This window comes from Trematomus bernacchii, unplaced genomic scaffold (genome assembly GCF_902827165.1).
Source record: "Trematomus bernacchii unplaced genomic scaffold, fTreBer1.1, whole genome shotgun sequence".
Lineage (NCBI taxonomy): Eukaryota > Metazoa > Chordata > Actinopteri > Perciformes > Nototheniidae > Trematomus > Trematomus bernacchii.
This window is the reverse complement of record NW_022987966.1, coordinates 1,019,512-1,031,266: the sequence shown is the minus strand read 5'-3', so window position 1 is coordinate 1,031,266 and position 11,755 is coordinate 1,019,512. Positions and strand designations below refer to the sequence as shown.

Here is an 11,755-nt window from a genome sequence, read left to right as displayed (position 1 = left end):
GAAAAATGCAGGAAATGACTTTTTTAATGCAGTATTTTCTGATTCATGGCGCAACACAAAGATATTTCGCTCTGTGTAAACCTTAGACTCTAATGTCAACAACATGAAACAAGAATATGAACCTGGCTTTATCCAATGTTCACACTAGAGTTCTACATTCTGACACATCCTTCATCTACACTGTCTCAACTGAAAGAGGACCAGAAGCACATTAAAAATATAATAAAATGTGGAGACTTTGGGATATTTATCTCCCATTCTTTTACTTTTCGGGCATTTTACAGACCAAACACGTCGTTGATGTCACTGTTTACCAAACTACCACTTTTTCTGAAAAACGCATACAATTATGCAATATATGTTAAATACATGGTTTATAGATGTAATTACTGGGGTTCCATTTCTTCTGATTACCTAATTTGGGCGTGCACATTTGCCGCGCGCAAACCTACCTCTTTTGGATTTGGAAAGGTTGGCATGTATGCGCTTCTAACTGTTATGGTTTAGGTGTTTTGCTTTCTCCTCCTCCTCTCTGTCTTCTCTCTCTCTCTCCTGTGCAGTGTGGTGATCATTAGAAGGCGCAGCTGGTTCACAATGAGGAGCACCTGTACTCATCTAATCAACTCCTCCATAAAACCCTGGTCATGTTCACACTCCAGTGCCAGATAATTCCGTCTCACTCGGTAGAGCTGAACGTCGTAGTATCTTAGTTTAGTGTGATTTTCTCTTGCTGTTTTTGTTGAAGAGTAACCTTGTTTTTTCCTCTGTTTTTCCAGTGTCTGCTCGAGCCAGCCTGAGTCCTGCCACCGCCACCAGCGAGAACTAGATCCACCTTCATTTTGTGGATTGTTTTTTAGTTGCTCCTTTTTTCCTTAATTAAACTTTGTTAAAAGACTGAATCCATCTGGTCTCTGCCATTGTAGGTCCTGAACTTTTGACCCAGCCCTAACACTAACAACAGCAAAACTATATCAAACATATAACAGCACAATCCAAGTCTCATTTATCCAGACACATTACTTTACAAACCCATCATTTTCACTGAGACATTACTATTCATAATACTTCTGTATAACCAGTCGCTTTGCTGTAACACTACATTTTACTGCTGTGAGACATAAAGGATTTCTGATTGAAAAAACATCACAAGGACACAGAGAACACATGACAGGAAAGGGAAAATCCCCATAAAGCATAACAGGGTTGCTGTAACTTGTGAAAAAAATGATTGAACAGATACATTAATAAGTGTAATGATTCAGGTTGTGCTGGTTATTTTCATGTAGTCGTGTTCAGAGAGTATAAGTCGATCGCAAGCTACCGGTAGCTCGCGATTATCGATTATAGCGTAGTACGGTTGCTTCTTGATTTTTCGTTATCAGGTTTTTGGTGGATTTAATCAAGTCTTGGATTGCAGAGTATGAATGTCCTCTTGCTATTTTCAGTTGATAAATACTTGTGTAAAGTTTGTGAAGGCAGGAGGAAAAAGCTTCCACGATCACCGTCTCCTCTGTTCCTCCAAACCCCGCCCCCTCCCTGAAAATAATGAGTGACAGGCTGATAGTAACCTGATAGAAACTTTATTATTCACTTAATCACTGATTGAGATATGATGAAGCTAACTTAATCTCATACAATCATGGGATTTATGTAACAGTAAGACAGAGAATGTAAGTGTGCACCCACATGCACTATTTTTGTTTTTATAATGCTGTTGTAAATACTCCTGTCTGCTGTGTTCAGACTTAAGTCATGTGTGTGATGCCACATTCAAGACATTCAGTGTCTTTTTTTAACAGAAGACTGTTGCTAGAAGCTGCAGCTAGACTGCAGAAGTAAGGATGGAACAATTTCACACACATATATAGGGAGGCTAGACCTATACAATGGATTTATTATGGTTTATAATGTAATGTCAAGACGAAGAAGAAGAAGAAAAAGATGGCTGAACTGTTCAGTGTCAATCCTGTGGAGATGGAGATGGAGGTTATAAATCTCCAATCATGTTCAGCTTAAGTCTCAGCAAAACTCACAATATTTCTGGAGCCTTGTAGACCCAGAAAACTATAAGAACATTCACCAAGCAGCACTGAAAATGTCTGCTTTATTTGGTTCTGTTCTACATACCTTTGTGAAGCAGCTTTTTCTGACATGAATGTCATGAAATCTAAATACAGAACAAGACTGACTGGTGAACATTTAAATGACTCTATTAGAGTGAACCTAAGTGGGTACACTCCAGCATACACCTCTATGGTGGACTCCATGCAGTGCAGTCATCTCACTAACTGTGAAAAAGAGTGAATGCACTTATTTTACACATGTGCCATAAGATGCTTGTCAGGTGGTGATTAAGGACATTTATGTGAATGTTCAGTGATGTACTTACTATGTGGGCCATAATAATGTGAGACATTTTCGTTTTCTTGGACCTTGATGTGAAGTTAAGATTTTTGACAAGCTTTAGGTATTGCAATTTCACACATGTACAAAAGTATAGCTTAATTCAACTGATGAGGGCTATGTGAATAAATGTAAGCGATGTGATGCAAGTAGCTCTTGGCCACTTTCATTTTTCAAAGTAGCTCTCAGATGAAGAAAGGTTGGAGACCCCTAGAGGAACAAAGACAGCCCACATCTCTCTGCCTCTCCAGGCCGCGTCAGTGTGGAGAGCTCCACCTCAGAGTCAGATGAGACTACATCACAGGAAGGGTGTGGGCCACATCTGGATCTGAAAACATGGATCAGAAACCTAAATCTCCTGAAAGGGCCTGTACAACTGTGCACACAGATACTTAAACAATGACTAAACTCTATGTACTAATCTGCAACTCTGTGAATTCAACCAAACGAAGATGGCAGCCAAAATCTTCCTTGTTGTTTTGGATCAGGCAGAGAAAATAAAAGTTGATCAAAAATAGAAAAAGAAGGAAAATAAGATTAATAGTATGGTAAATAAACCGGAGTATGAGCTTTTATTTTTACTAATGGCTCTTAAAAGAAAAGCAAGGACAGAGCGGTGTAGTATATTTATTCTCAAGTGCCGTACTTTTTTACTTGTAGGCTCCACTACAATTCAGTGTTAAATAGTTTACTTTTACTCCATAAATGTATTACCTTCAGTTACTTTGCAGATATAGATTCATGATAAACAATATATACATAATATAGATAAGTAGAATCAAAACATATAATATATGATTGTGAAATTGGCTAATTTGCCTAATGAGTACTTTTACTGTTTGTACTTTAAGTATATTTGGATGCTAATACTTTTGTACTTTTACTTGAGTAACATTTTGAATGCAGGACTTTTACTTGTAACAGAGTATTCCTACACTCTGGTACTTGTACTTAAGAGTACTTCTTCCACATGTGGTTGTCTTTGGCAAAAGGGTGTTGTTTGGGGACATTTGGAAAATACATTGTCTTTGAACAGCAGAAGGGTTATTTTCCAGTGGGACTAGATACACAGACTCCTCCAGGATCCAGGATGCAGCTCCAGGACTCTGCTGTGGACACACCCTGCTGTGGGAGGAGGATGGTGGAACAGGAGGGGTTCAAGTTCAATTAGGACAGCCCCCAAAATCGGTTCCCCCAGCCGTCACACGGAGAGGAAGAGATTAAGAGAACAGTCACAGAGAGTGAGTCCTGAGAGCAGATGTGATCCCGGAGTCCGCAGACATGCATTTTGTGGGCAGGTCGTGGCTGCTGCTGACAGGCTTCATCCTCTTCTATGTCATCTACCTGCTGTTCGGAGCCCTGGTGTTCTCCAGCATCGAGCGGCCGATGGAGGACCGGATGCGCACCGAGCTGGAAGTCCTGAAGCAGGAGTTCCTGAACCTGAGCTGCGTTAGCGACGCGGCGCTGGAACGCTTTCTGCTCAAAGTGCTGGCGGCCAACAAGTACGGCGTCTCCGTGCTCAGAAACGCCTCCACCACCTCCAACTGGGACCTGGCTTCCTCCATGTTCTTCGCCAACACTCTGGTCACCACTGTCGGTGAGTGCAGCCCTGACTAAGACACACAGGAAAAGTTTTCTGAAAGTCACTTGTGGTGTTTTTGCGCAGGACGCCGCCTCAGAACAAAGACCTTACTGTCACATTCCTCCTTGAACAAAACAACAATCAGCAGTCCGATAAAGGGGGTCAAATGTTTGGAGATGAGACGGCACAAAAGTCAAATCCTGGTCACCCATTTATGGCGTTATTTTGCCACGTGTCGTGGATGTGACAGACAGGGGGAGGCCGGGTTGTTTGTGACACTTTTGAGCGAACTAGCTATTCATTATTTAGTTTGAGGTCTCACATTTTCAAGTACAAGGAGTTTCACTGTTGCATCCTGCCCCACAACAACACAATTGCAACAATGAAAATTAAAAATGATAAATTGGATGAATCCACACTAGAACTATGGTCTCAAATAATCCACTTTTAGTAAAAGTCCTGATTTAAAATGTTACCTAAGTAAAAGTACAAAATGATTAGCATCATAATGTACTTAAAGTACAAAAAGTAAAAGTGATTATTCTGCACAATAGCCAATTTCAGAATAATCTAAAGTACATAAATATTATCAGCTTAATGTACTTCAAGTAAAAGTACTGGTTATGCAGAATGGATCTTTTCACAGTGTTTTATTATTTTGGGTATTATAATATTCTGTTTTTCTACATGCGAGTAACAGCATTTTAGTTTTGTCGTTTTCTCGATGTGGAACCAATTTGAATACTTGGTATTGAAATGATGAAATACTGTGTAGAATGTTAGAACAGTACTGCATTGCACTTTATCAGTACAAATGTATGTTTATGTATATCATCTACAAAGTAACTGAGTGTTAAACTAAATGTAGTGAAGTTAGAAGCACAATATTTGCCTCTGAAATGTAGTGGAGTGGTAGTATAAAGTAGCATTAAATGGAAATACTAAAGAAGTGTACACGTGTGTATGTCAAAAGAAGTACTATACTTGAGTAATGTTACTTTGTAGTTACTTTTCACCACTGCAATATGCACTATATGTTTATCTCTACATGTACAGTATATCTAATTGCTAATGTATCATTGTGGGTCATGTGTGACACTTTGTATCTGTGACCAGCAGCTCTGTAGGTCTCTTTGTCATGAGGCGAGTCTGAGGCGAGTCTGGGGCTCACATTATAGGAGGCTGAACTTTAGGGTGAACTTGGGGTGAATCGGAGGTCTCATGTGTTGGTGTGATCTGTCTTGTTATGTTCATGCTAATTAGAAACCTATAGACAGGTTCACATAGCATGGCCAACCTAATGAACAAGTTGTAGTTGACTCTTGTGAAAGGCCTCATTGGTCTCAGTGGGGTGAGGGTGTCTCGAAAGACCACATTCTAAAAATTCTAATTCAATACCATGGTAGAATACAAATACAAAATAAATCCAATGGACTTGAACATGTTCTCATTCATTTTAGTTTGCATTCTGGTTCTTGTTCCAACGTCAAACAGCTCATAATTATCCCTCAAACATTTATTATTGCTGTAGAAATATCTCCTTCAAACAGCTGTCTTTATTCAGGTTTCTTGCCAAAATCTCAATATAACAAGGCTACATTTAAACACAGCATGCATTTACCTCTGACTAATAGTGTTTTTTACTGAACGAAACTATGAACCATCATCATATACCTTTAAGGAATCTCTGTTCAATATCTGCTTGCAGCTAATGTTAACCAGCTATCCTCCTTTAGATCTCAATGCTGATTTGCATCCTTTTTCCAACCAAGTTGAGATTCAACCAAGCCCACTTCCGCATGACTAAGCATCAACTTCAGAGCGTCGCCCTTGGTGTTTTCATCCCACAAAATATGAATTTGACAGCTACAGTCGCTTCATAGTGTCTTTTTAGTAGATTGATGAAAATAGCGCTTTCTTTTTATGAAAGACAATCGAAGTCATGCATAGCTGAGGTAATGTTAAAAAATCTTTTAGTAACAATTCACCTTGGATTTAAACATAATAAACTAGCAAACAATGTGTAGCCCAATAGCTTGTTTTTAGTACAGTATTTGAGTATATGTACTTTGTTACTTTCCAACACTGTCAAGGATAAACAATATTCAGTTTGCCAATGACCGCTGTTACGTTTTTCAGCATGGCTTCACTTGCACTGTCGCCAAAGGTAGTTGCCTCATCGGCCAGGAAGTTGTCTCTAAGTGGCAGGAAGTGAGGGGGAGGGACCGTGGGTAGGGATAGTTGGCTAATTCTTTGTTGTCGGATAGACAGCCCACATCAGGTTTTATTCTGAGATAGAGTTGACGTGATATAATTCAGCGTTGTTAACATGGGGACCGCACGTTCTCTTTATACATCCATGACGCAGTCGCGCAGATCTACGCTAGTGCAAAAGTGGGGGTGGTTATATCTCAACTGAGTTGGAAAAATGATAGACTCCCCCAGGACGTCTTTAGTCTGATGTCCTGGCGTTGCCTTAAAAACATGATACTGGCAGTACTTTGAGAAAAAGTCCCTTTCGGCATCGATTTGGTACTCAAGTACTTTGTTTTGAAATCCCTACGGAGTTCCCGTTTCATTGGTTTGCGTTAGCCCTGTGCCCTACAGTTAAGCCCCGCCCTCTTCCATAACTTATGAACTGTTTGGCATAGACTTGTGTAGAAGGTGTCATTGAACTCAGCAGAGTCAGACAATGTTAAGCTAGCTGTAGAACTGTAGGTGGTTTGAAAAAGCATTTATAAAATACCACACATTTGACCTAAGAAACTACTCTCTAATCTAATACAAGTTACATCATTCTAATTTCAGCATAACAGGTTCAAAATATAGACTTTGTCGAAGAAATTACTTCAGGGAGTGGTCTGATGCCCCTCCTGTCACCCTATTTTGGTAAAGCCACGGTGTTAAAACCACCCCCGGTTTCCCATCCGACACAGTCTGATTCCGTTATGTATTTTGAGTCACAGTGGTCTGAGCCCTGTATGTTGAGGCCTTACCTGACCTGATTATACAGGAAGTGACGGGTGCAGCTGTGTGAGAGCAGGTTGTTATACATCAGAGGTTTTTATGGTAGCATCCAGTTCCTCCGCAGCAGTAACGTCGTGGTGTCCCTGAACTACTCACACACCTGCACAGCCACATATTCCACACCATCATCACATAATCAGTGATCGCTGTGTTTGTTGACCTTTAGGACAGAGAGTAAATGCTCCCCAAGATCACTTCAAAGTATCATCAGTTTCAACTTTTTTTTTGTTTATAAGATTTTAATCAGTTCATTGTCAGTACAGTTGAAGTCTGTCTGTGCAGAATGCTGTGAAGGATAACACATGGGAGTTTTACTGATCCTTCTCCCATTCTTTGTTGATTTTCACATATAGATATATTTTGCTAGGAATTTTGAAGGAGAATTGCCTTAATCCCCTCCAGAGGCTTGAAAGGTGGCATTACTAACCCAGCATTTTACAGGAAATAATTACAATAAGAAAATGCTGCCAAGTATGTGTGTTATCCAGGGACGTGCACAGACATTTGGAGGGGCTATTGCTCTAAACTGTTGCCCCCCCCAGAAAAAAACACAAGACCTTTTGAAAATTCTAACTTGTTTTTAATGTAAAAGGTTCATAACATAAAAACACAATACTGTCATTGCAAGTGACACTCAGTTGACTTTTATGTCCACTGCTAAATTTGTTATTCAGGCACATTTTTAGTTGTGCGGTCCATATCTCATTAAAATATCTAATGTTAGTAACTATTAAAGAAAAAATGGGGACAATTCTGTTTTAACGTAGTTTGACCATTGTAACTGCTGTGCAGACATACTGATAAAATAGGGCTTCTAACTAATTACCTTAAATAAAATCACTAACTAATGAAACCAGTTCAATTCACATTATTCTTATTCTTATCATTCTTTATGAGCGCAGTAACGGTAAGGTATCTAATTACTTATTTATTTAGTATTCCATAACTTAATAACATAGATGGTCAAACTGAAGTGGAGACATGGCAGAAATCCTACAATGAAGCGGGACAGTGAAGTGTTCTCCATTGCGGCTTTCACACCGGCGCTTTTCACTTTCTAGCTCCTCGCGAGAGCTTTTCTGGTTCAGCTCCCGTTTCCCTTTTCAGCTCCCGCTCTGTTCACACTGCCCAGAGCTGCCGCTGCTGCGTCATGACGTCACAGTTTACGTCGCTGATTTTCTCCCACAACAACAACGGGCCGGGGACTGCGTCGGGTCGATGATCGTGTTGCTTTTAATCATACGAAGCCAGCTTAAATTAAATAACGACTTCTCCAACCTTATACTTTTCTCCAGAGTGCCGTGGTTCATTGTTTATTAATGTGTTTCAGCGGCATTTAGCGACCGCTGCAGTGCTGGCTGCTCTTCCACGGGAGTTTATTCTCCCGTTAGCTCCGGGTTAGCTCACACGGCTCTAAAGTATTCACTGTCTGACTGTCACACAAGCAGCTGATACATATCCCCAGTTCCCCTTAAGTGAATGTGTGTCAGTCTGAATTGACGCTGTTTGGCATCACAACGCTGTTATGAAAGTTTCTCTGGTATAACATGGGTGATGTTAGCATAGCAACCGAAGCTAAACTGACTACTTGCTAAGCCGTTTTCTATAGGCACATTTTACCGGCGTATTTTTCATTATGATTCTACTTCTGATAGTCGGACATGACAACCTGTATAGCCCATGTATCTCCACAATGATCAATAACAGCGAACGGATGGTCAAAGTAAGGTTTCCTGCACGCCTCGACGTAAGAGACGTAAGCGACGCCGCGTCATAGCTCCGAAGCTCTTGCCTCTGGACCGACAATTTTTTGGAGCTGGAAGTGAACCGCATTCCGGAGCTATGACGCGCCGCCGCTGCGGTGTGAACAGGAAAAACCGGCGCTTTTCAGGCTCTAGCTCCCAGCAGGAGCTGGAAAAGCGCCGGTGTGAAAGGGGTACATGAGAGGGTGATCAAGAAAAGAGAGCGAGCGGCCCCGTTGAGGGAGTTTACAGAGTAAAAGACACAGAAAGACAGAAGCACAATAACAAGTATATTTAGGTGTTTTTTTTGTAAATAACCGACAGTGTCAAGAGGAAGTAAAGTCCCCTGGTTTGTCCCCTATACTCTAACGCCAGGCAGGCATTTGGTGTGATCACCATAGCCATAAGAGGCAGGAGGGCTTTCCTTTGCTTCCAGCTGTCAGATTGTAAACAAAGTCACGTGACTGGGGGCAGATGACAGCGCTGACGAGGTGTGTTTCCCGCAGCGAGACGCTACAATACTAATTGTGGGCTTATCATGTTGATTCGGCCACAATAGAAACAAAATAAAAACTGCTCTCTCTAGAGGGGCAGGTCAGACAAAAATGGCAAACGGGCTGTTGCCTGGGCAACATTAGCCCCTACCTGTGCACGTCCCTGGTGTTATCATTAAGCATGTAAACTTGAAGGAGTGCCTTTTGAAACGAAATGTTGCTCATGAAGCCCAGATTATTAATCAAGAGGAGGAATACTACCCAGTCTGTAAAACATTTGTAAAATGTCTGAGAAAATGACCCTCATGCCCAGAGGCTTCACATTGATGAGAAATTGCTTTATGGAGTGGAGATGGCAAGATGTGGGTGGAATAAAATACGACATCAAGTTGCACCATGGGAATTGTTGGATTCAGTGTTCCTCACAAAAGTGAAATGTTAAATCACTGGAGATCACTGGCATTTTGTGTTAATGCCCTTCGCTACATTAGTACAATCATTAAGATCTAACCCACCATGGGATCGGTTACCATTCTCATCAGATATTATGAAGAGGTTTATATAACCAAGCCTTGCACTTTTGATAACACTGCTCTGAGATAACCTCTGTCTGAAGTCTTTGTACTTGAGTCCCGAGGGTCAGCGGCATGGTCATAAGATCAAGAACTTTCTCTCATGCAAAATAACCGTACGTTCATTTTCCAAATATTGTCTTTACCTAATTTGCAACTGACTATTTTATATTCATTTGTGTGAGGTGTCCAGTGCAACAACAGCAGCGTGGCCACAGAGCCGATCAGTGTTACTAATTCAGATTATCATGGCAGAATGTACTCTAATTGACCAGATATAAAGGCATAGCCTGTATCTATGGCTTTGTTTGTCATCCTAAAGGTCACAATGAACCGCTACCTTACCTTGATTTGAAGCGTTTCCTGTTGAAACAGGATGTTGTGTGAAGCAGAGTGATGCACAGGGCCTACTTGCAAATGTGCACAGTTTACTGCTTGCGAGAAAGAAAGAGACAGTATTTTTATATTTCTCTTTTCATTACAGAACATTGATTTGAAGTTTTGATTTGAGCCGCATAACAGCTTTGTACATATAAATGCATACAACTACTACATTCTGTTCATGGATCAATATACATGTTAAAACAAAAGTGCACAATTGTATCACTCAGAATCAACAGATGATTAGATTTATACAATTTTAAAGATAGAACTAGTTTATATCGGATCTTGTATTTGGCCAAATGCTGAGTCATTTAGAACGTGGTAAGACATGAACTTTGTGGCTTGACTTGGACTTAGACAAAAGTTTTGGAGTTTCGAACCGGCACTGCCAGAGTCCAAGTACCAAAATACTGCCGTGTCATGATGACATCACACAGAGAAGCTCCTGGAGGCTTTTTTCTAGCTTCTGTGCTATTAAAGCAAACTACTATGAAAAACACACGGCCACATTCACAGACGTGCTGACTCTCTCATGGGACATGCATGAAAAGAACAGAAGGGACCTTTGTGACCAGGGGCCTCATTTATAAAGCAGAGTTCCCGTTAGAATATTTTTTTGCCGGTCAACATGTCCGTTAAAGTTGAAATCTTCCGGACAAAATGAGAAAAGTGCCGATCAAAGGTCTTCTTTTTTATTTATTGAGCTTTAAAACAAATTGATATGATTCGATATTAAACAAACTAATTGTAGTAGATTAACTACATTATTCAAAAGTGTACAGTAATTTACAAAAACGCGGGAATAATAAACGGAGCGCTCTCTCCTTCTCCTGACAGCCCGTCAGTATCATGCAGCTCGCGGATCCAGTAATGAGTGACCCGACAGTAAAACTAAACATATCTATAACTAGTTTAGGTAGTTTGAGAGGTAATTAAAATAGCTACGTGTGATATTCTAACCTGAAGTGTGCGTTTTGTTCCGCTCACCGCTGCAGGGGCTCATGCAGAGATGTGTGTCGACTCGTCAGCAGCAGCTGATCTCTCTCTCCCGTCAGATTAGACTTTACTCGCGTTTATGTCCATATCGATCAGATCTAGCTAGTTCTAGCTAATGATATGACTACCTGCTTATTAAGACACCTAAACAATAAGCGTCGCAATGCAACGGGGTGAGGCCACAAAGTATAGCGCAGCATTATGCATTTGTTTACATGCCCACCGGAACCCTGAGGCATTACCAACAGATCAACGCACAATCAACCCATACAGGACATCTCTTTCTCCACATTAAGTGTTGGACATTAGAATTGACTATTTTTGTCTGTCACATACTCTTTTGTCTGTCACATACTATTCTTGTCTGTCACATAAGTGGCGCAACTGATGCGGTATTGCGCTAAGGGAAAATTATTTTGACCGGACATTTTGACCGGAGAGATTTAGATTTGCCGGTCTTTAGCATATTTTACCGGTCATAGTCCGGTAATTACCGGCTAACGGGAACTCTGTTATAAAGCCTTGCGTAGGATTGACGTGGGAAGGTTGCTTACG

The 11,755-nt window shown here is 40.8% G+C and overlaps 1 protein-coding gene and 1 long non-coding RNA gene across 2 annotated transcripts in view; both read left to right on the top strand.

Annotated features, from left to right (window-relative positions):
• Window positions 1-500: 500 nt before the first annotated feature.
• Window positions 501-899, top strand: LOC117471115. The gene is made up of 2 exons (XR_004554769.1): window positions 501-683; window positions 777-899. It is a non-coding gene; the product is annotated as an uncharacterized LOC117471115 (long non-coding RNA).
• A 2,715-nt stretch (window positions 900-3,614) lies between these two features.
• kcnk6 (potassium channel, subfamily K, member 6) overlaps window positions 3,615-11,755 on the top strand; it is a 35,925-nt gene continuing 27,784 nt past the window's right edge. Inside the window, exon 1 of the mRNA XM_034115901.1 lies at window positions 3,615-4,000. Within this exon, the coding sequence (XP_033971792.1) occupies window positions 3,685-4,000 (316 nt within the window). The 5' untranslated portion in view covers window positions 3,615-3,684. The remainder of the gene's footprint in view (window positions 4,001-11,755) is intronic.